Here is a 25,064-nt window from a genome sequence, read left to right on the forward strand (position 1 = left end):
ATTTCATCAAAAGAGTTTATTTCAACCAAATTAACTGTAACTAAAAAATAATTTGAGTTTCCATAAATCCTCTTAGAAACCTATTCGTAAAGGTCTAAACTCTGAGAATATGAAGGGAGAAAAATCAATTTTTTTGAATTTTTAGACTAGAATACCCCATTAATTCTGCGTAGGCCAGAATTAGGTACAATTTTATTATGAGATAAATGGGGGGATCAGAAATTTAGATCCAAACAATTCAATCAAACATTGAGAGCTAACTTTCTCTCTGAAACTCAATCTGTGCATTCAATTCGTCTCCGCTTTCTACTTTTCAGGACCATTACAGATTCATTTACGAGGCTCTGGAGGAGGCAAACATCTGTGGCTCAACATGGTTCCCGGTTTCGGCTCTTTCGCAGCAGTTAAAATACCGTTCCATTCGCAACCCTATTGATCATCTCAATGAATACCAGAAAGAATATCAGGTAATTATCGAAAAATCTCAACTGCGTTTGAAAACATTTTCGTTCTCCCTTGAAATAGGTGCTACTTGATTAAAATTCAATACTTAGAGCTAGACTGCTGTTTTAACATTTGAGGAACGGCTCCAAGACCAATCAGGATTCAGCTTTTACTGAGAATGTATATGAATTTGCATATTTTAATATCTCTTCGGGAAATCGGTGCTCAGTTATTGATGAAATTCGATTGGTTTTGGAATCGTTTCTCAATAATTTAAACAGCACTTGTGGAAAGTTTCTCATTTCTCAGTTAAACACTGACGAAGTGGGCGATTGTCCTCAAAACCAGCTTTAAGTTTTTAACACTTTGTGCCTATTGACATTGCACTTACTATAACAGGTGCTACTTGATTATCGCATTCCCCGCTATCAAAGCAACACCAGGATTATCAACTGCTCACACTATGACTCAAAAAGATCGCAAAATTTGACAAATTGAATTTGAAAGTGAAATTTTTCATAATTGGCTCTTTGTTGAGCTACGTTTGAGGGGTTTTAATATAATTTGATGGTTAATTGCGAGTTCCTTGAAAACGAAGTAGAATTCTAAAATTGCGTCGAATCTTTTTGGTGAACATATAATGTAAGCATGCGTGTAGTACAGACAAAAAGCATCACTGTTTGTCAGATGACTATTTTGTGAAAGTAAACATATCTACTATCATGCACCATACATAATTCTCATAGTTTTAAAATGACATAACTCAAAAAAAAAAAATAATAATAATAATTCTCCAAACTGTTCAAATAGCTTATTTATTTTGACTTTCGGAAGTAGATATTATTTCAGAAAGAAATGTTGGTTTCTAACCGCCCGCGACGATGTCAAGATAAGTTATGATGTCGCTTTAGCCAGTAAATTGATAGCATGTTATGGATTTCACAAAAAAAGTAACGATTTCCCTATTCCATCTTACGTCACAACGCAATCAACAAATCATGGACTTATAGAATACAGTTACGTGGAAGTACGTACAGTTAAGTAGACCCATAGAATACAGTTACGTAGAAGTACGTACAGTTAAGTAGACCCATAGAATACAGTTACGTAGAAGTACGTAGAGTTAAGCAGCTCCATAGAATACAGTTACGTAGAAGTACGTACAGTTAAGTAGACCTATAGAATACAGATACGTCCATAGAATACAGTAATGTGCCAGAAGTAACATGGCTGGGTAAACATCGTCATGTGCTATGGAAGATTATATTCCTCATGGTGTTTTTTTTTTAAATTAGTGGTCATCTAGAATTCTGCTCTTATTTCCAATTCTTCAACATGATCCTATTCCTTATTCCAGATCGAAACATTTCATGTTTGGGTATTAAACTTTAGAGCCACAGGAACTGATCTAAATATGAAAACGTCTGATCGACCTAAGACAGTACAACACTGAAAAAGGTATCGCATGAGAGAAAGTTCAGCCAGGAATCTCCAAAGCGTTTACACTGAAACATTAGCTGCCAGACGATTTTCTGATAGAAATGTAAAAGAACTCCTGCACAGTGAGCTTCACATCATAGATCTTTAAAAGGGATAGATAGGCCTTTCCTCCTACAACGCAGCGTATTTCGCCCGGAGAAAGTGGGGTCATCATGATTCTGCCGAGAATCACGTGATCAAGGGACATCGTGTCTCCCTCTTCTCAGGCAGCAGTGATCTAACAATGCGAAGCGTCGTTAAAAGTCTAGGATTATCTGAAGATTTTCATTATACTTATAGGAGAAATCTCTGTATGTGTGAATCTGAGATTTTCTAGCGAAAGAGGGTTTGATAAATGCGATGCTGGTGCCAATTTTATTAAAAAATAAAGACATAGTGGACTTTCTGAGTAACAGAAATCTTTCTTTCAGCTAAAGGCAAAAAAAGTCCCCTGCAGAGTCGAAATTAAGAACATTTTAAGCAATTTATTGTAGATGCCGAACATTATATTAAATCACTAAAAACAAGTGATGGAAAATTAGTTATAGTATGTCCTCGAAAAACTGGATTTTTAAGTTTCCTAATTTCTATGAAAAGTGTGCTGGGAACATATGAAAAGTATGTAGGTGCCCGAATTTCCTGTTCTAAACTGCATAATGACTTATAAGCTTACTCAGGATCACCTTGAAACTTTTTTCAGTGCGATCAGGTTGTGAGGGGGGGGATTCAACAATAATCGTCGGACAATTTCGAAGTGCGAAAAAAAGATTATTCATTCATACGGAAATTTAAGGAGTTCAGTTCTTTAAATTGCGCTGATTTTAACAACCTTCAAATGCTAAGATTAAATTTGAAGCGTAGCAAAAATGATTTGAAAGAAAGCCTTTTTTTCCCGATTCCTTTGACGACGATTTGGAAAATTCAGAAATCATCTCAGTTAACATGACGCAGTATATTAGTGATGTTTCTGACTACGCTGAATTTTTTGTCCGGCAAGTGCACTCTGTTGTGAACTGCGACGACTGCAACGCAGTCTTAACTACAATAAACTAAAAAATAGGCATAATAAAATTTAAGAATTTTGAGACACATTCAAATATGATAACTTATTGCAAGATTGCAACCATTGAAATATGTATATTTAAGAACAACTGAGCGAGAATGTGAAAAAGTTTTGGGAGTAAAACACAAAAATATAATGTTACTCATGAAGCCACAAGAGTTATGAGAAAAATTTCTAATTCTGTTTTTCTAAGTTTAAATAAGCATATGTTGGAAACAGAAGCAGCAGATTTTCTCGTTAACAAGTTTATAAAATTAGTCGTTACTAAATATTGAAGCGTTGGAATGTATCGCGCAGTCAATTCAAACAATGAAAATAATTCAAAGACCAACAAGTAGGAAAGTGACAAAATTAATATTGTTGAGGGACAATAATCACTAGTTTTCTTCACCCTCAAGTTTAAATTGTCAAAATTATCATATCCTGTAGGACGAAAAAAAAAAGAAAACAAAAATTGGGGAGGGGGCGGAAGTCAAATGACCATTCATGTAGTTTATAATTGCAAATGAATTTATTTTCTGAGTACTTAAAAATCAGGATCAAACCAAAGTTATTTGTTTGGCTAATAGAGTGTGGTGCGAAACGCATGCGAATCTTAGAATATTATTTAATTGAGTTAATTGACATTCGATACTATTTACATTTGTATTTCTAATTGGTTTATGGTTTTAGATAGGGTTTTATGTTAAATTGTTGCATTGACTTCAAAAGTTGTGGGAAAAAGCACGCATTGAAACCATTTATCTGTATTTGAAAAATTTGATTGAAATAAAAGGAAATTTATAAGGTCAATTTTTGTTTAAGATTTTTGAAGACGTCTATTTCTACTCAGTATTTAAAGCACTTGAAAAAAAGTTTAAATAGCTTGTGCGCCTGCTTCAAAAGTTATGATTGGGAAAATATCTAATGGACCATTCCATGAAAAAGCTGTCATTTTGTCCCACATTTCATTAAAATGTAATAACTTAAAAAGTAACAAAGGACATTTTTTGCAAAAGTACAACAAATACATTTGCGATTTCTTAATGAAAACAAAATTGTTACCTTTTTTAATTATTACTTTTAGTGAAAAATATGAGGTGTTACGTGAGGGACAGAGTGTTCCCCTTTTCTTTAATAATGGGTTAAATGCTTTAATTTAACCCATGCTTAAAGGGGAGTTTAATCCATGCTTAAAGCATTCAACCCATGGGTTAAATGCTTTAATTTCCCTTAATTGTGCAAATGATCGCGGCGCAAAGTGATTCTCTTCGATAGGGGAAACAGTTTCTTGTGAGAGGTGTCCCTTGATCACGTGATGTCCAACGGGGTATGTTGACGCGCACTCTGAGGAGAAAAGTGGGAAGAAGGCACATCTATTCTATTTTAAGATCTATGCTTCACATCGTGAATAGTTTTTCTTGCCGAACAGGATCATTTCGACCATGTTGGAACCGAATGCGGACATCTTGCCATCTTGCTGAGTAGTAATCAAAACGTCACCATTGCAAATATATTCTTCCACAACACGTGCCGATGCTCACCACGCCTTGTCATTGCTACTATACTGCCAAATGGCACATATACTGATATCTACCGATTCTACTTCCATCACCGTATTCCCACCACAATTCGCACCCCCTCTCCAAACACGAGAGGTTGATCTTTCGCGCTCTGTATTTTCAAATAGAAGCGTCATTAAATACAAATGAAAAATGTAAATTTATACGAAGGGCGTCGAATAAATGTTTTAATACAATAAGTGAAATATTTTAACAGATAAAGAAGACATAAAATAAAGAATACATGTCGTTTGTTGAAAATTGAAGCACAATTAATGCCAAAGTTACATGAAAAAATATCCGTTTGAACTATTAATGCATTCGAATTACCGAATAATAATGTAGTTATACGTTACATTACACAAAATTATTTAAGAGAAAAAAGAAGACATTAAGAGCTCGAAATTATTTAGTTTAGTAAACAACGAAACATTCTCCACTATTTTTTTCTTCTTCTTCTTTCCTTCTCTTTTTTTGAACTAAAGAATTTATCTTTACTACGGAATAATTATCTTATTTTGGTATCATGAAAGGGAAATAGCTGTTTTTAGACGAGCGATGACCATTAAAATGATCAACAAATTGAAAGAAAAAGAGCATAGCCCTTGTTTATACAATAATGTTTTTTTTTTTGTATGAAACTTTATTAGTAATGAAAATAATAATTAAAACGAAATTGCTTGTTTTAACACTTAATTACCTGTAATTTCAATATCTTTAAATTTCTTTTGCATGCTCACATAGTGTTTGGTAAGTACTAATTGCTTTTTTTTTTTTTTTTTTTTTTTTTTTTGGGCTACGTTTTTTTTTTTTTTTTTTTTTTTTGGTTAATTTAATTAAAAGGAAACTATAAAGCGTAAGTAGTTCATGTGTACGTAAAAGCTTAGATGATTATTAATTATGTGTATAATGTTTTCTGTTGCTTATTTGGCCATTGACAGTGCGAGATAATATCGGTTTGGGAATTTTTTTGATGGGAAAGTATTGAGTGACATCACCTTTGCTTCTGTCTTTGATAATTGAATATTACGCAGCAAGGATAATGAAATTAAAGACATGGCGAAATAAAATGAGATGATCTGACCCAGGTTTACAAATTTTGGCCCCCTCCCCTGCAACAAAATCTGTAGGACCCCTCCCCCGAAGCCAGCAGTGTATATTTGCAACGTTAATAAGTCTAAGTACTTGTTTTTTTTTTTTTTTTTTTTTCAATTTCTTGGGCCGTTGGGCCTTTTAAGGACATGAGGCTACCCACACTCATGTCCTTAATCGGGCGGGTATACAGATCCGGGCCTGGAGATAAAGAATTCCTTTTTTGAGATTCTCCGTTGACCATTTTGATGCCCTCTCTTTGCCCACTTGCTCAGATTTATCTGAGCGTTTAAAACCGATAAACCAAGCAAACAAATTTTTTTTTTTTTTTTTTTTTTTTTTTTTAAGTTGCAACTATTATTTCTGGAAACAATTGGTGAAAAAAAAAAGAAGACAAACTTCATTGACACCATTCTTACGACAAATTTCAACGACAGAGAACAGGGTTATTCAAAATACAAAAATTATTTTTTCTATGATACATTTTGTTTTTACGTTTCCACAAAGCTTTAGTTTGAAACAATTTTATAGTTATGAAGACGTTTAACTTTTACTTTTTTTCATTGAATCTTCCTCGTAAGATATTAAACGGTTTATCTTCTTTTGTTTTCAAAAATATAAGTAGCTGAAGAATTTCTTTTCCTTTGTAGAAAATTTGTAAAAATTCTTCAAAGCTGTCAATTGGTGACTGTGCAGGAGGTCACAGACCAGAAAACAGGGACAAGAATCGAGATGTATCCATCGTTCCACGTAAGTTACATTTGTATTCTTCCTTTTGCGCATAATTACGTTAGTTACATTAGTATCTTTCTTGTGCGGATATAGGGCCTTTTCTAAGGAATTTCCCTCCTATTCCCTACACTTTCTCTTAATATTTTATTAATGGTTTGTTTGGGTTTGCATGTACACATTTTTTCAAAATTAATTTAAATAGAAAATATTAGCTCAAAGTCAAAAAAAAAAAAAAAAAAAGAATCTCTGTTAACTTATCTTCGTTCAATACGAGCTGCATTGCCCTTTTGAAGAGGAAACCAAAAATAGGGTAAAGGTGGACGATTAAGCGGCAACCCTTCATGTTTATTTCTACTATGTATCACTTTTCCTTTTCAGAAAAAAGAATATACAGTAGACCCTCGGTTTTACGCGGGTTTATTTTACGCAGTTTCGATTATACGCGGTTTAAGATTTGACACCTTTATTTTATTTTACGCGGATGAGTTTCGGTTTTACGCTTATGCGGCAATGCAAAAAGATTAAATTCTCCCCTCTTTCAAAATCCAAACTCCTAAAGATTGCAGATTACGCGTAATCAACTACATTTTGGCGTGCTAATGATCGAGCTTGGGTCACCGGAGACATTTTATACGATTAGTTCCAGAGCTCTTTCCAGAAGTAAAGTTATTAAACTCACACTGTTCAGAACTCACTGGAAGAAGAGCTTTTAGGAGTGACAAAGGAGGCCGAAACCAACGAGGGTACCGACGTCGGTAACGCACAACCAAAAACGTTCAAATTGAAAATTGCGAGCCATTCCTAGACAATAGAAATGATCTTTCTGATTTGTTAGTGAAGGAAGATTCTATCATGGAAATGTGACGCAAGTGATCATGGATGCGTTAATGCTCTGCAAAGAATTACAGAGAAAAATTCTTAAAGACTGCCGAAAGACTATCATAGCCAGCTCCTCTTTATAAACAGAACACGGAATTAATTTATGTTTTCTTTATGCATGTTGTGCATAAAAGTCGATATAAGTACACATTAAACTTATTATACAATTAGTCATCACTAGAATGAAGTATTTTGCTATCAACGGAACTAAACCCCTATTTTGACACTAGTATTAGGTCTCAATTTACGCGGCATTTCCCTGGAACGTAACCCTCGCGTAAAACGAGGGTCTACTGTGTTGCTTTCTAATAGTAAGATTTGTTTCTCTCTTTTTTTCTAGCTGACAATTTCCGACCTTATCTGACGTCATTCCAAAGCAATGACAACACAGATTACATCAATGCTGTTTTCGTAGACGTAAGTCAACTTTTATATTGCAAAAGTTTCTTTTTTTTCTTCTTTCTGTGCTAAGAGCTTTAAATAAGGAACAAATTGATATTAAGAGTATTAGTCTCAAAACGAGCACAGAATAGAATTTGAGATTTTGCATTGTTAATGGGGTTGTTTCCTTCAGTCAAAAGTACTACTTTTAGCCACTGAAATTGATAGAAAAGCAAACTAATAATGATAATAATAACAAGAATAAATAAATAAAAATAATAATAACACGGCGCCAGAAAAACTTTTTTTTCCCAATAGTTATATTTTATTTAATTTTATGACCGATTTTGGGAATAAGGCGTGGTCTTGATGACATCAGAAGTGATGTACTTTGGCACGCTGAATGTTTGTGCATTTTTTAAAAAAATATTTCCATTAAACAGCAATATTAATAGCAATCATAATGAGAATTTGGAATGAAGGCTTTTCTGAAACATGAAATTCATTAGTACTATTGCGCTGCAATTGTAATATTTTTTATCTTTGTGTAATGCCAAAATATTACGCTCTGTGCTAATGGCACCAGTGAATGGCATTTCATCACTTGTGATGTCATGAGCAGAAGCGTAAAAACCTAAAATTGAATTTGCCCACCGATTAAATTTTTTTTCACACTAAGCTTGGTCAAATTATTTAAAAAATGGTCAGATCCTATGTTTTTAAGCATGCTCTTTCAGAAAACAAATACTCCATAAAATTTCGAAAAAAAACAAATTAAATACACTTAATATAAAACTACTGTCATTTACATTTTCCCCCAAAGCGTTGTTTTGCATACCGAATGATGGGCGGAAAAACTAATGCACAAAGTATTATGGAATAGAAATGAACTAAACTAAGTAAAACAATTTATTTCATGTGCTTCGGTGAGCTTAAATCATCGGAGACATTTGCAGTTGGGGCACTGTAACCGGCTACTGCAAGTTAATTGAAGTATTTTGTTTAGATATAGTTCACACTTTTTAGAATAACAGCTAGGCCGGCAATTTGGGGTGCGCTGCTTCACTTTTTCAACTGTATCGTATTGTGCGGCTCTGAGAAGTTGAGCTCCGACTCTGACAATGTTTACCTCTGTTTCGGAAAATAGGGAAGGGTAATTGGCGCTAAGTTGAGTTGAGAAACTTTCTTAGTAGTTTTTCAAAAATATTCCAACTAAAAATCAGAGCCAATAACACGTCTATCTTTCACTAAACTCCCCTAAAAAAGGTAAACATAGTCAAGGACACAGCTCAACTAACCAAAGCTGCACTATAATTCGGTGTGAATTCCGACTTCCACAGTACACACATGCCATAAGGACCCGTTCATAGAGTAGGCAACCATTCAAATCACAATAACACATTCCCACAAAGAAAGGACAAGGACAGAAGAGCAAAAGTACATACATCCCCGAGCCGGGATTCGATCCTGGGACCTGCCCATCGCAGTCAGACTTCTCTGAATTTGGGTTGTTTCCTTCAGTCAAAAGTAGTACTTTTTGTCACTGAAACTGATAGAATAAGCAAATAGAAATAAAAATAATAATAGCATGGACCCAGAAAATACTTTGATTTTCCCAACAGTTATTTTTTAATTAATTTCTTAAAATGTCTGATTTTTGAAACAAGGTGTGGTCTTGATGACGTCACAAATGTGATGCACTTTACCGCATCTTTCTACTGCGATTCCACGTTATGATAATCAAGAAGCGAATTAAAATTGCGCTCTGTGAATGGCAACACAGAATGGCATTTCATCATTTGTGATGACATCGGACAGAAGCATAAACATTGAAAGCAAGCCGATTTAAGTCATTTTTTTTAAATATTAAACAAATTATTTAAAAAATGGTTAGATCCTATGTTTTTAAGCATGCTCTTTCAGAAAAAAATACTTTTAAAAATTTTGGGAACGACACCATTGACAAGGCGGTTAGCACCAGTAGCACGTGCTGTGATTAAAAGGGTGTGTGTGTGAGGTCTGGACTGTAAAAAACTTTTTTCCATGTACTCTTCAAAGATCCGAACAGATAGGTCTATCCCAATGTCTTAAATTCTGTGTATCGAACCCTGTGTTCCACTGATTATCTATCTCTTCCAGGGTTATACGAGATCCAAGGAATACATAGCTACCGAATGGCCTCTGCAGCGGACCATGCAAGATGTGTGGTCATTAGTGTACGACCACGACTGCAACACGGTCGTGGTGCTGGCCAATCCACAGCCTTCTAATGTAAGAGCACGTGTTTTTTTTCTATTTATAGCTTTCTAACTGCGTTGCCCGGCGTTGCACAGTCTGTCTCGAAAATGAAAGTTAAGTCAAGTGACTCATGTTCAAAAATTAAGATTAAATAGAAGGAAAGGTGTATAATCTCCCATCAATGTGTAGAAAAGATCAATTTTAAAATTTAAATTTGCACCTATTAGGATTTTTTTTTAATTCCAAAAATTCAGTCGTTGTTATTAATATACTTAAACATTCTGTTTCATGGATTTTCTGCCGACCCCCCCCCCCCCTATGTAGTCATTCCCCATCCTCCTAAGATCAAAGACCCCCCCCCCCTTAAAAAAGCAAGAGCCCCCCGCCTAAAAATGAAAGAAATACCTCTCAAAACAACCCCCTTAAAAATTTCAATGGCTCAGTCTGCGCCATGACCCTTTCTAGGTGGGTACCCCTGCCTTATGTGCCCTCTGGTACCAAATTTGGCAAAGATTCGACGCTAACTGTGGATTTGTATAAGGAGAACCACCCTATCTGAATTCTTGAGCAGCAAAAGATTTCTGTGCCAAATTCGGGAAAGTTCCGACGTAAACTGTGGATTTTTATAAGGAAGCAGATAGAAAAACATGCAGCCATTTTTATATATCTTCACCTCAGAGCAACAGTAAGATATCTAATCCTAGGAATAATAGTAAGATATCCTAATGTTGCTTTAAGGTGACGTCGATGTACGGAAAATTGCACGCCTTACCGACATAACGTGCTCTTTTTGACATTCCAATACCCTAAAAAAAAAAACGTTTTGATTCTACTTCTGTGAAATTTAATGACGTAATTTACTTTAAATTTATTTGATTAAATGTAAATGAGTATTTCGATCAAGTTTAAAGATGCTAATAAACACGTTGAAGTTAAGTTTGCACTTATCTGGTAAAGGACAGCAGTATTCCGTCAACCGTCTACTTTCAAAATCTTCTTGCCCTTAATCAATCAAATTTACAGCTCATTGTGCGTTGATAAAAACTGCACAATTTGATTGGTCAAATTTTTGCTGACTAAATCTTATTTAGTATTACAGTAAAACCTGTAAAATTGACCACCCTTGTAAGTTGATCACCTGCCTATGTTGACCGCTTTTGTCAGAAACTGAATTAGTCCTATTTTATATAATGAAGGAAAACCTCTGTAACTTGACCACCTCTCTATCTTGTGTGTTGACCACTAATGTACACCATATTTGGTTTGGAGTATTGTTAAACACCCTTTGCAAGTTGACCACTTGGTTTATTTAGTAAACTTAACTAAGCAAATTATTTTATTTTATTATTTTTTAAATAGTTTTTCAAGAATAATTTTAATTTACCAACTAAGTAAAACAGCAGCATAAAGCTTATGCTGCTCTTTATTCTCCAAACTTGTTTTTCTTGTGTTGTTCTATTTGAGATAGTCTTTCGTACTCTCTCTTAAACATGTGTCAGTAGAAAAGTACTAAGTATTTTCTTCCAATTACAATATTTTGTGGCAACACTAGAATTGTGCTAAAGAGTAAAGTTACTTATTTCTATGCAAGGAAAAGAGATAGTCCATTTTCATTTTCAACTGCCTTTATGAACTAGGATAATCCATTTTGCTGCTCTTTGTGTTACAAGTTTTGCATAAAATGGCTTCAAAAAGAAAGTTAGTTGAACTTGAGATTGATAAAAAGTATCAAATATTAAAATTAATTGAAAAGGAAGAAAGCCAGAGAAAATTAGCTGATACATATGGAATTTCTAAAATTAGTTTCTAATATAGTAAAAAACGAGGAAAAAAATTAAAATATTTGAATAACATTTTTAGTTATTGTTTCAACGTAATGTTAAGCAATAAACACGGGTTGAACAGAAAGAGTAAGTATCAATTAGTCAATAAATGAATACATGGTGAAAGAAATGACAAAAAATTTAAAAAAATCATTACCAACCTTTATAAGTTGACCACCTGTCTAGGTTGACCATCAAAGTACTACACCACAAGTGGTCAACTTACACAGGTTTCACTGTACATGCATAAATTTCGACTTTTCAGTTTAAAGATCATTGGTAAGAAATTTTCCGTCGGAATACTTTCTATTTCCTTGTAGAAAACTAATAAAAAAATTCTTCTTGCCTCGCAGGCATTTCCCCCTTTCTGGCCTACCGAACGGGAAAGGAAAAAGAAATATGGACCTGTCTTTACAGTAGATATGGTTTCTTCGAACCATTACCCGAATATTAGGACGTGGATCTTCAGGATAAACAAAAGAGTAAGTCTGTGTCTCCTTTTCAAATGAAAATGATTCATTTTAAAAAATGTTTGCCATGTTATTCAGTTTAGCTCTGATGATTTGAATTCCAATGGACGGTAGATCGTTCTGAAGAACGAGAGATCAATAAACCAACCATCCCCGAAATGACGTTAGTCTAGGCACAATCGGTCGATCGACTGGTGTTGCTATTAAACGACTTTTGATACTCCTGATCCTGATGGTGCTATTAGATCGCTCTTGGTTATTGCCCAATGAACCTGGGTTAACGCAACGATCGTCTTATTCAATAACACAGAGGAGCAAAAAAAATAAGTTTTTTTTTTTTTTTTTTTTTTTTTTGTGCCCAGAGTTTGAGAACGGATTTTATATAGGAGAGTCCAGGGCTTGTATGCGATGGGGTAAGTGTGCGAATATTAAATATTTTTTTAGTTTTTGGTTTGATAGCTCTGAGTGAGCTGTCACGTAACCACGTAGCTGCCTCGCTACTGTCAGTGTATTTCCAGTGAAATCTGCCAAACTGAATGTGTTGCACTAGAGAAAGTTATTTTTTCATAGTGTTGAGTTATTTTTTTCATCTTTAGTTATTCTCTTATAAAACATAAAATAGTAGAGTAAATTATCAAAACTTATTAATACTGAATAACCCACGCTTCTGCGCAACAAATGACGTCTTATTCAGATTATTTTATGAAACAATTTTCAAACCAGTGTAGCTTGATTTCAATACAGCGTGTTGGAGCTAGTAGGCGAACTTTCTTCGGGGACAGTGTGTGAATTCGCATACTTTCCTCAAGTTAAGTTTAGAATCAAAACATTAAACAATTGAAATTTAAATGCTGTAAATTGTCAATTTAATGAAATAGTTGAATTAGTTACACTATTCTTGAGCTTATCATTTCTTATATACATGCTTATACAATTGCCAACATAGTGCTCTTCTTTCCGGAAATGAGAAAATACAACAGAAAAACCAACAACTTGAAAACCCCACCAGATGTAATGCTGCATGTGTGGTGCATCCCTTAGTGGGTAGAAGACAGCTCAAATATTTCCTGATTTTTCCCTATTTTCCTTTCAAAAAAAAAAAAAACTCTGATTCTCTTACTAGACATTTACGATTCCCACGTCAATAGAAGGGCTTGCTTTTTGTAAGGAAACTAAAAATAATAATAACACTACTCTCTTTCATACCACATTGTAGCCACAGGTTGCAGAACCTTAATACGAGCGTAGATGGTCCATTGAAAAGTTTGTTAATTCCACCTGTGATTCTTGGATAGTGAATAATCCAGGAAAGCCAATGACGATTTACGACGTACCAACGGTGGTAACAGTTGCTTTTCCACAAGGAGCAAGCCCCATAAATATTATGAATGGTTTCAAGGAAGTTGGCCTGTTTCCCTGCAATTCAAACATTTTTCTGGACTGTGAATTCATGCCAAGTTACATCAATGATCGGCCAGATTCCCAATCTCCCGTATTTATGAGTGAACCTGTTTGTCCCAGCAGCAGCCCTATGTTGGAAGAAAGTAGTAAAACTGGATGTAGCTGTCCTGGAGCAGATTCAGTTGCTACTTCATTCAATAATTCATATTTAGAGTTTCTTACGGAAGATAGCGCTATGCCTCAGCTAATCCCACATACGTCTCTGAGGATCATTCTAAATCAAATAAGACCTTATCCTAAAGCTTGAGAAGGTCAGATCAAAAAAGGATGGAAACAAAAGAGGTCAACAGCAATACTCTTTAATACAACAGTCAAAAAGGCTCTTCAGGAAGAAAGAATCGCAGCAGAAAAACGCAAATCATCACAAAAAGTCCCCACAACACACAACAAATCTATGATTCCAAGAAAAAAAGAATGTAAACCCAAAACAAACATAAAAAGAAGAGCGGAGACAAATAAAATAGTTCATTTCAAATAATGTGTGCATTTTCAGCATTTACTTCCAAAATCAAAGTTAAACCTTTTATATGGGTGTAACATACCTGATTTAACAGCAACTACAATACTTCTTTCGCATATTTTCATTCATTTGTAAGTTTTACTTGCTTATCTAAAGCATCATTGAGGCTTTATGTGAAATTTTCTGCGTCTATTATGAATTTTTCTCAATTCGCTAACACCCATACGGCTCGCCAACTTACCCCGTGACGGGGCAAGTGTGCAAACTCTGCGAAGTTTTATAAAAAACTACGTAAAAAATACACAAAGCATAGTACTAACAAAAGAAAAATACGACTTTATTGCTGATACCATACAGATTATCAAAGCTATAAAAGAAAATTTTTCTACTTTATTTACAACCTTTAAAAAAAAAATAAAGTTTAAAAAGTTCGCCAACTATCCCCTATGTTAGGGGCTGTGAATCGAAGTATGAAACTAGTTTTTTACTCGCAGCTCTACTTTTTCAGATAAGTGCTGCTGTTTTACCCAAAATATGCAGCTTCAACTCAATTTTGTGCACTACTAATGCAAGTATAGGCTTCTGAAACAGGGATTGCTTCCAGCATATATGCCATATTTTGAGTCTGCAATCCAGTTACGTTCAGGAAAATTCACTGCAAGGAGTAAATATGTGACAGTAGGTTTAGTAACAACGCTTCAATGAATTAAGGTCAACTTGTAAGTTCTGGCTTTGCATATATTCGCTTCGCGTGATGTTTGACGAGTTGGATCTTTGTACAGTATATGATATTTTCATGGCCCGATTAATATAGTCGGTGACCTTAAACAAACATTTTTTTGGGAGTCATCTGCAGTCAAACCTTATACAACCTTACAAACATAAGCATCAATAGAGAACCAGGGGTGATGTTTTCAGGGTTGTTGAGTTGTTGAACCACTCATTCAAAATACGTGTTGTCAGAAGAAAGAGCATCCCACACTTGTACATCTGAAAATGCTTAATAAATAACGGAAAGTACCTTAATTTTATTTCATTTTCTAAAATAATGCACTAATAAAATTTAAGTATTTTTTTGAGCCCTTAAAAATCGGGGACCCATGTCTAACAGCCTAATTGGTCTGTTTGGTAATTGAGCTCTGATTTATTTTATAATACAGTAGGAATGAAAACTCCATGTTTCGTTTTTTATATGATCTTTGGGCGTTACTTAAACCCATGTCACATATATTTCAATATTATATCTTAGAAATTTGAGCTCCTGTGTAAAACTTGATGTCATATTTGAACTCAGAGTACAAACTTCATACGAAATCAGCTCCAAATACCTGCGCACCAAAATGTCTATTCCCCTGTGTAATGACCAACAATATGGCAAAATGAAATGAAATTTGGCAAACATTTTTGCCTTTTTAATTTTACCTGTTAACATGTCAACTTCAGGAGTGAGATAGGTCTCAAAGCAAACATGAATAACTTTTACAGGTGGTATCCTTGACTGAGTTAATGGCGGGAGTGAAGGCAGAGCCCAAAACGACGCAGCTGTTTCAAATCACATGTTGGCCGGCGGGTCACAAAGTACCGACTTCCACCAACGCGCTAGTCGAACTGATGAACATGGTAGAGCGTTGGAGGCAGAGATCCACCTATGGGCCCGTGGTCGTCCTTTCAGCGTAAGTATTCTCGCCTGTTGCCATCAAGTTGCAACTAATCAACGAAACTTAAGAAAAGTGTACAACCACCGTGTATTGTGAAACTTAAGAAACATTTTTTTCTTATGAAGAAAAATCGACGCTTTCAAATAGCTAAATATTAAAAATCAAGCAAACGTTTTCGTCCAGTTAACGAATTCTTGTTAATTGATTAAAATTACAACTTTAAAAAAAAGACAAAAACGAATTTAAAATAAAACCGCTTTGAAACTCACATTTCCATAGTGAAAGTGGTGTAGGTTTATGTTCGTCTGGGCATCGCAAACATATACAGGGAAAGAAAATGCAAACACGTAAACGAATATTGTGTTCCCATTATGAGTAAAGATAAATGCTGTCAACACTCAGTTAAAGACTTGGTGCTTTTGTTTGTTAAAGAATAACAGTAATGTCTCCAAATTCGGCACTGAATCACGAAATTCTGTTCTAATTATGCGTTATTTCTTCGATGTAAATGATTTTAAAAAATTATAAAAGATACAAAAATACGTAGTATTTACAAATTTGTTACAACATTCATGATGTGGGGAATTCAGCGAATTAACTTGAAATATGCGGAATATCGCGTACTGTCACAGTGGTGCTCAACCTGCGGCCCGCGAGCCAAATATTTCTCGCGAAACCTATCCATGTGGCCTGTTTTTCTGCTCGATATTACAAATCAAAAAAAGATTTGCTGCAAATTTTTAGCCATATGGTCAGAAATTGGTGTTTGAAGGACAAATTAAAACTTCGTAATAATAAAACTAGCATGTAGTAATGATAACAAAATACTTGGTTTGTAATTTTCCTTCCTGTACCGTGCTTCCAAATGTTTCAAGGAAAAAAATTTAAGCATATTTAAAAATGATATGCTTTCTGGCCCACAAGCGTCATCTTATGAGGTGCAGCCCTCGAGTAAAACAAAAAGGAGCTGATGTGTGCATCACATGACTTCCTTTTACTCCAATTTAATGTCATTTTCTCATTATTGGCAGCTTTAATGTGATTCAATAGTTTACTCTCTAAATATCACCAACAGTAGCTAAATTGAAACAAGATTTAAAAAAAAAAAATGAAAACAAAAATCGCCAAATTTGTCGCCAAGTTGGTGACAAAATTTGGCGACCAAAAGACTGGCGATATATCTTCAAGTGTCCGCCAAATTATAAAACCACTTGAGTTTACATCGAAATTAACAATGATTTCCCCCCAAAAAGGGGCAAAAGACCCCCTTTGGAGCATTCGAATGCAACCAAAAAGGGAGGTGCACAACTAGACCCCATTAGGAGTCTAAGTACCAAATTTCAACTTTTTAGGACATTCCGTTCTTGAATTATGCGACATACATACACACATACATACGTTACGTACATACAGACGTCTCGAGAAAACTTGTTGTAATTAACTTGGGGATCGTCAAAATGGATATTTCGGGTGTCTGTACGTTTCTAGGCATATATCCAAGTGTGGTCGGGTTGAAAAATAAACTCAACATTCATTCGGTAGTGAGCAAAATGGAAATTAAGGTCAATTTTTGAGTGAACATTTTTCCGCTAATACAATATTTCCTTTTTTTGTAAAAGGAAGTAAAAAAGTTTATGCACCATTGCTATATCAGAAGGCTTATAACCCACAAAATTTAAAACTTTTATTTTTCTGTAGTAATGGCCGCTCTCGTGTTGGAGTGTACTGTGCTGCTTGTGTGTCCATCGAACAGGTAATTCAACACGGCGAAGTGGATGTGTTCCAAGCTGTCAAAACTGTCCGACGACATCGGCCACAACTTGTTGAAAATATGGTACGTGACAGAACAAGAGGTTTGTGAGTAGAGTAAGCTTTCTTAAATCGCCACTGAATGCACTTAGAAATTGAGACGAGTTAAGTGGAGAGTCTTTTTCAATATAATTCCTCTACTTTCAACATCGAAATTATGTGAAGTTTCTTATGGAATATAATATCGTTCTACTAACTAATTCATTCTTAAATAGTGCCGTAAAAAAGTCATATTAATTTGTAATTTATTTTTTACCGGTAAACCTTTAAGGAAGAGGGAGAGGGTCGAAATGTGGTATTTATCAATTTTCCTTACCTTTAAAAAAATAAAATGAAAAAAAAAAATGCATTTTGCCGTATACTTTTTTTTTTTTTTTTAAGTATAGCAATAAATTGTGGGAAATGAACGGCGAAAAGGATTGTAAGTCAAGTAGCATAGTACATAATTGAATCGTCAGGTTTAAGAAGGGGGTGAAAATCAAAATTGTCAGAATTACTTTTTGAGTTCTAAATTATCTCCAAGCGTTGCTCTGCTTGTGAATGGTAAAAAGAATAAACAAACACCAGTCCCTAAAGGCATATATAGCAAAAATTTGGTGGTGATTGAATGCAAACTCCATCACTTGTACAAATTAGTTCGATTTTTTAAACCTTTCATTTTTGGATTGATTCCTTTCGAAACCTGAACGATTCATTGGGGTTGTTTCCAAAATTTTAAAAGTATTTTTTCTGAAAAAGCATGCTTAAAAACATAGGATCTGACCATATTTTAAATAATTTGTTTCAGTTTAATATTTAAAAAAAAAATACTTAAATTGGTGCGCTTTCATTGTTTAAGCTTCTGCCGATGACATCACAAATGATGAAATGCCATTCAGTGTTGCCATTCACAGAGAATAATATTTAATTCGCATCTTTACTCACGTGTACTGGCAACGATATGGTTGATGGCAAACGTAGAGCGCAATTTTCATTCGCTTCTTGATTATCATAACGTGGAAACGCGATAGAAAGATGCGGCAAAGAGCATCATTTATGACATCATCAATACCACGCCTTGTTTGAAAAATCGGACATTTTAAAAAAAATTAAGAAATAACTGTTGGGAAAATGAAAGTATTTTCTGGGTTCATGTTTTTTTTTTTTTTTTTTTTTTTTGCTTATTCTATCAATTTCAGTGACAAAAAGTGCTACTTTCGATTGAAGGACACAACCCCATTAGGCGAAGTAGAACAGTAGGAAGAAGTATGATAATGGAATATATCAACGCGGCGACTTATTGGTGTGCCGATTTACCAGGGCTTTACGAGGGGATTTCATGTGATTTAATTGCTCTTCCTAACTTACGGATAAGTTCATTTACATTACTTGAACATTTTTGTCTTTTCGCAGACGGAGTACAAGTATTGCTACGATTTGGTGTTACACTACGTACTGCATTACCTGAACAGCCTCTAATCATCCTGAAAAGCATCTAAAAGACTAAGGAAAACACTAACATCCATGAGAGATAAAGATTACATCAAATTCCGATGTCAAGTAATGTCAGCGCATACAGAACAAATATTGAGTGTACTGACTCATGCATTGAGATGTTCTTCAACATTTATACAATGCTCAACTCTGCATTTATGACACTCACGTGTGACGTCACGTTTCAGCGAGAAAACTGTTAGCAAGACTCTGATATTTCGAGTGGTGAAACTTATAATTACAGGCAACGTTGACGGAAAAAGTAATAGGGTTTTAATTTAAGAAAACTTCTGAATTTAGCAATTTTACTATCTAATTAGAAAAACTATTATACTCGGAGTAGAGTTAAATTGACAAAACAGTACAAAACCTACAGTACAGTAGAAGGCCAATACCTTTTCATATATATTAATTTTCAACTTGCATGATCTGCAAACATCTTACTAGTTTTCGGCACATTTGAAAAGAACGTTTTAGGTATAGCTGCTATCTGAAAAAGCAGTACAGGAAAAAAAATCCCATACATATGCTCATATAAAGTAGATTTCTTTCGTGATTCATTTTGGCAAACATTTTTTGGCGAATGTACAAATTTTGAAAAGTAATTATGATTAATAAAGCAAATTCTTTGCGAAAGTTTCTATAAAATATTTTATTTTTATTATTATTTTTTCTTTGCATTTTGTATAAATTTGTATTCAATTATGTGCTAAATTTCAGTTTCCTAAACAAAATATTTTTACTATTATTTGTTTTCCAATTACATTTCAATTTATGCTTCTTTTATACCAAAAACCAAAATCTTTTAATTCCACATCAAACACAAACTTCTTTGGTGGCACTAATTCATTCATTAAACATGAAGCATTTATTCATCATTAGAGATAATTCCAATCTAAAATCATTAAACAGTTGTGATTATTTCAGTATCATTATTACATATCGAAGACTTCTTTACTTCAGGCGTTTTATTTAAAAGGGAAGGCAATAAAAAAAGTACCCAGCTTTTCTTTCAGACAAAAATTAGTCAAATCTTACGCCTTCTGCCTTTTCAAGTTAAACTTCATCGACTTTCAACTTCAGTGCGTCTTTTTTTCTTTGCTTATTTTTCCTTGCCAACATTGTGGTGAAAGCCCAGGGAAAAATCTCATTGTCACAGCATTGCACTTATATTTCGGTAATAATGCACAAAGGTGACGATCTACCTGTATAGTTATTCCATTAATTCCCAGATGGCGCCACTGAAATTCGACATTGAAGTAATCTGCACTTAGTGGAGCCGCCTAAGAACTAATTGACTAAAGTAACAGCTAGATTGCCTTCGAAATGAATACCTACGCCTTCTTTCATCTTTCGTATTATTTTGGAGAGATAAGACAAGAGCATAGCTCATATTAAAAACTAATTGATGAGAGATATGTTAAAAAAAAAAACATGAACAGGTTTTAAAAGTTATACAGTAAGCTGTATAAAGACATATATGAGGTTAAAGGAGTGGAACATTTCTTCCGCTATCCTGCCTTCATAGATTACACCGGCCTTGCCTGTACCCTAGCAATGAGAGAGGTCCAATTGTTTTTGATACTGCAGAAATCTTATTTGTGTAGAAGAGATATATATTTTGCACATTTCTCAGATTTTAATATCACACGCTCTGTTTATTGTATTGTCCAAATGCGTAGAAACCTTCGCCCTTGTAGCTATTTAATAAAAGTAGTTGAAGTTGCTGTGGCGTCTTTTATTTTGCTGAAGACTTGACAACATGGTTCGAAAATATACAAAATAGAGCAGGTGAATGGGGATGGATATGAAAGGCATTTATAAAGTTTCTAAATAACCTAATTCCTGAAAATTTCCGGGTTAATTCCCACGTCTCAAAATTCCTGAGTTTTTTTGCATACCTAGTGCTGCGTTGCGTACACTTTTCGTCCTACAGTTCTAATTTACACTCAAGGGTTTATTTATTCCAGCTTTGAGTGAAACCTCATCTTAAACAGAGAGCTTACAGTGCAGAAAAAAAAAAAAAAAAAAGAAAGAAAGAAAGAAAGAAAGAAAAAGCTATAGTTTTTAAAGTAACTTTATCCACTGCCCCACTAGATGGCGCTGACGCTTAACAGACTTGGACAATTTTTGACTTTTCTGTATTAAACCGATGAAACTATGACCCGCTCATGCATCCAACAATCAATGTCAACGTTTCAAAGTTTGTTTATTTTGATTGGACGTCGCCCATTTTGACCGCAAGAGGCACTGATAGGAACCCCTGCATCCACCAATCAATGGCAAAGTAATAGAAACAGGGGTTCCCTGTAGCGCCCTCTTCGTTGCCATGAGTTTCAGTGATTGATTGTCACGGCCTATATGAATTATGTAGGGCCATGCTTTAGCTGTTATTCGGATGACTTGGTGCACTGAAGTGGTGTGTTCAACTCCCACTCTCGTTCCGGAAGCACAGTCACTTTGGTCCATCTAACCAGCCTAGAGCCGCTATATAGACAGGCAGACGCATCAGCTTAAGTTTAGCCATTTTGGATCGGATTTTTCATTGTTGCGGAGCTAGGGTTATCAGAGCAAACTTTCGGGTTTTGCCAAATTAGCCCAAAATAATACTTTATTTAATAAACAATTCATGTGCCGCTAATCATTGCTCGCAGTGGGAAATCACCAAACGCGATAACTTGACAGAAAAGACAACCACTCAAACACGCGCTCCGATCCAAAATGACTGATCTTGATCTGATGCGTCGGCTCGTACATATAGGAGACTTAAACCAGCCTATCTACGTTTCCTTTGGTGCACCAACTATCACCGCACTAGAGTCAATGCCTGTGAACTGAAAAATGACGTCATCATGCATCGGCCGATCGTCAGCCATACTAATGTGTTACGGAAATTCTGCTACATGTTAAATTTTTCATATCACCGCTTCTTTCAATCTCCAAGTATTTGATATTTTAAAACAGAAAATCAAAGTTGGATTTGAAATCCGTAGTAAGCGATATTTTTCCCCAAAATTACAAAAAAAAAAAAAAAAAAAAAAAAAAAAAAAAAAAAAAAAAAAAAACAACAACAAGTTTTGTAAATTATTGAAAATGTTAGAGTTATTTTCTTTGACGCAATTTTAACTTAGCGAGAAGTTTTGATGTTATTCTTTGCCTCAATTTTTAGCCTAAATTACATAGAAACTACTTTGGCGAATCGATGAATGTTTTTTTTTTAATTTTTAACAAAACAATCAATAAAATGAGCTAAATTCCCTATTAGTATGAAAAAATATCCACCAAACAATTTAATTAAGCTTTTAAAATCCACCAAAAAAAAAACTAATTCATTAAACATAAAAAATTGATTAAAATAATCCTGAAAACAAACAAACCAACATTAAAAAATCCATTAATAATAATCCGCCAAAAGGACTTTTTTATTATAGGTGCGTTACTTTACTTGGTAACTTGTTTATTTTTTACCTTGGCGAAACAAGAAAATATCGTTTATGTTTGCTCCTCTTTTTCGAGTTTTACATTTCTATGGAACTTTTAATATTAATTAATGATGCAAGTTATACGGCGGTATATATATATATATATGTTTTTGCTATAGTGCGTCATTTGACACAGTATTGCTTTTCACGTCTTCACCTTCAACATAGAAAAAAATATTTGACCCTGAAAATGACCTTTCTTTTGATAAGGAAGGTATTATGAACACTTAATTTTTCAAGAAAGGTAAAAAGATTTACTTCTTTAAAATAAAAAGTTTGAATGTACAAGCACTTAAATCAAAAGCAAACATTTCTTAATTTTATTAAGAGGAAAACGGAAAATCTTCAAATTTCAGAATTATAAATCTACTACATATATATTTATACAGAAAATATATATCGTAAAGGTATTGCAGGTATTAGTGCAGCAGAAGTACACTTTCAAAAGGCATATTTTTCATCTTGGCGATTATTTTTCATTTCATTTACTGTTGCCAAGTTCGATTAAACTTACAATGAAGTTACTCTTTTTGGCGATACCATGTATTATTTTGTTTATTAATGGACTTATGATAAAACGAACCATTAAATAAGACTAAATGTTGCGTTAAAATAAAAAGTAGTTCGCCTAATAATTAAATTAAGCTATTAAAAAGAAAATTGTCCGCCAAACAAAAAACAAGCTAAATGAAAACCGTGAATGGTTCTTCTGAAATAAATCGCCAACTAAATTAAACAATTCTTAAGGCTGTTTCTTCAGTCTCAGAAGCTTTCGTTTCTAAGATTTATTGGACATAGCAACAGCAACAACTTTTCAAAATACAACAACAGGTTTCGTTAGCTAAAACATTTCTTTTATTTACTATACTATAGAATTAAATTAGTTCAAAGACTGTTGGCTACGGAAAAAATCAAAATTATACTCGTTGAGTGATAACATTGTCGATTGGCAAGTTTTTACTCCTATATGAACACTTCAAAAATACTTACCCAAGTGGATAAGGTAGCACTTTTGAATACCTAATGCTGTAACTGTACAAAACTACGACATTTCTTACATGCGGGATAAAGGTAAATTAGCCCTCTCTGTCAGGATTTTTTTTATCGAATGATGCGAGGAATTCAAAGATAATTTTCTATTGACGGTCAGTTTTTCTTGAGCCGACATCACACTTGAAACTTTAATGTAAAAAATGCAATGTCCAGTTAACTGTAACATAACAGGTAACAGAATCACATTTTTTTGTCATCATTATGTGTACTTGAGGTAAAATATCAATAAGATGAGACAGATTACTTATGTGCATCTCACTCGGCAATTCATGATAAAAATAATCATTCACAATGCTACAAAACTCATATGGAGCCATAAGACTCATTTACAGTCTGCTGCAACCACATTTATGAATGGGATTCAAAGTTCGGAACTACTTTGATATACCCCCCAAATCGGAAGTTTGGTGACTTTTTTTTCTCGCCAAGCAAAATACCTGTTTTTGTTGCCACAAAGCTTTAAAAAAAAAAAAAACTCAAAAAATGGTACAAAATACAAGAAAATACTAAATTTGGCAACAGCAAAAACCTAAAAGCTGAAAAAAACAAAATTGGCAACACCAAAATAAGAAACAGCAACCCTAAAAAGTCCGTAGAGAGTGCCAGATTTGGCGCGCAATTTTTGGGGGGTTATATCAAAGTTATACCCAAAGTTGTCTCATGTTATTACGATCCAGTTAATTAGCAATATTTCCCAAATCTAGCATCCACTGGATCACTTCGTACAGATCCAGGGCAAAAATGACGTTTTTTGCTCTCTTTTGGAAACGAAAAAGCAATTTTCTTTGCGAAGTTACACAACACATTTATGGACCAAAAAAAATTCGTTGGACTAAAGAGAAATTTTAAAGGTAAACTGGCCGATCCCCGCATTTCTTAATTTTACATTACTAGCCTTATGCATTGGTCTTTTTTCATTGCACGTAAATAAGCATTTTCATGAAAACTCAGCAAATAGTTTTATCCTTTTTGTTAGGCCTTGAATATTTATTTCTCGAGCAAGTTGGATCATTGTTATGAATACTACAACTTCCGTTTCAATTATGCTTATCATATATTTGGGGACGTTTCTTTTTGCATTTCTTATAGATATTTGTCTTTTCTTCCGATTGCTGTGGAGTGAATTACTTATTCTTGCGTTAAACCTTTTATTAGCGTTCATACTAATATATGCCAATTTGAGGGAACGTAGACTCAAATGGAAGTACTACTACAGCAGACCTAAGAATGTCCCGATCAGACCACCCACAGCTCATTTGCTGAAAAACAAGTTCATAGCGAGGTGGAAAGAGACCCATTTGAATTACAGCTGCAAACTACCACTGGAACGTCTGTCATTTCTGAAATACAGATACCAAATCGCGCCTTTCAGGATGATAACAAGTTCGTCAGGGGTGAGTCTACGTGTCCTGAAGTCCCTGGCCATCAAGAATTACGGAATTTGTTCAGATTCCGAAATTTGCCACCCAAGATCCAAGGTGACGTCCATGACGGAAGCGTACGTACAGCACAGAGCGGTGATGTAT

At 34.4% G+C, this 25,064-nt stretch overlaps 1 protein-coding gene across 1 annotated transcript in view; it reads left to right on the top strand.

Annotated features, from left to right (window-relative positions):
- Positions 1-20,730, top strand: part of LOC129224505 (receptor-type tyrosine-protein phosphatase kappa-like) — a 166,465-nt gene extending 145,735 nt beyond the window's left edge. The window contains exons 9-16 of the mRNA XM_054858967.1: positions 318-467; positions 6,270-6,369; positions 7,571-7,647; positions 9,751-9,882; positions 12,026-12,154; positions 15,549-15,736; positions 17,420-17,555; positions 18,923-20,730. Coding sequence (XP_054714942.1) covers positions 318-467; positions 6,270-6,369; positions 7,571-7,647; positions 9,751-9,882; positions 12,026-12,154; positions 15,549-15,736; positions 17,420-17,555; positions 18,923-18,988 — 978 coding nt within the window. The 3' untranslated portion in view covers positions 18,989-20,730. The remainder of the gene's footprint in view (positions 1-317; positions 468-6,269; positions 6,370-7,570; positions 7,648-9,750; positions 9,883-12,025; positions 12,155-15,548; positions 15,737-17,419; positions 17,556-18,922) is intronic.
- The last annotated feature ends 4,334 nt before the right edge of the window (positions 20,731-25,064 follow it).

Source organism: Uloborus diversus, chromosome 6, assembly GCF_026930045.1.
Source record: "Uloborus diversus isolate 005 chromosome 6, Udiv.v.3.1, whole genome shotgun sequence".
NCBI classification, from domain to species: Eukaryota; Metazoa; Arthropoda; class Arachnida; order Araneae; family Uloboridae; genus Uloborus; species Uloborus diversus.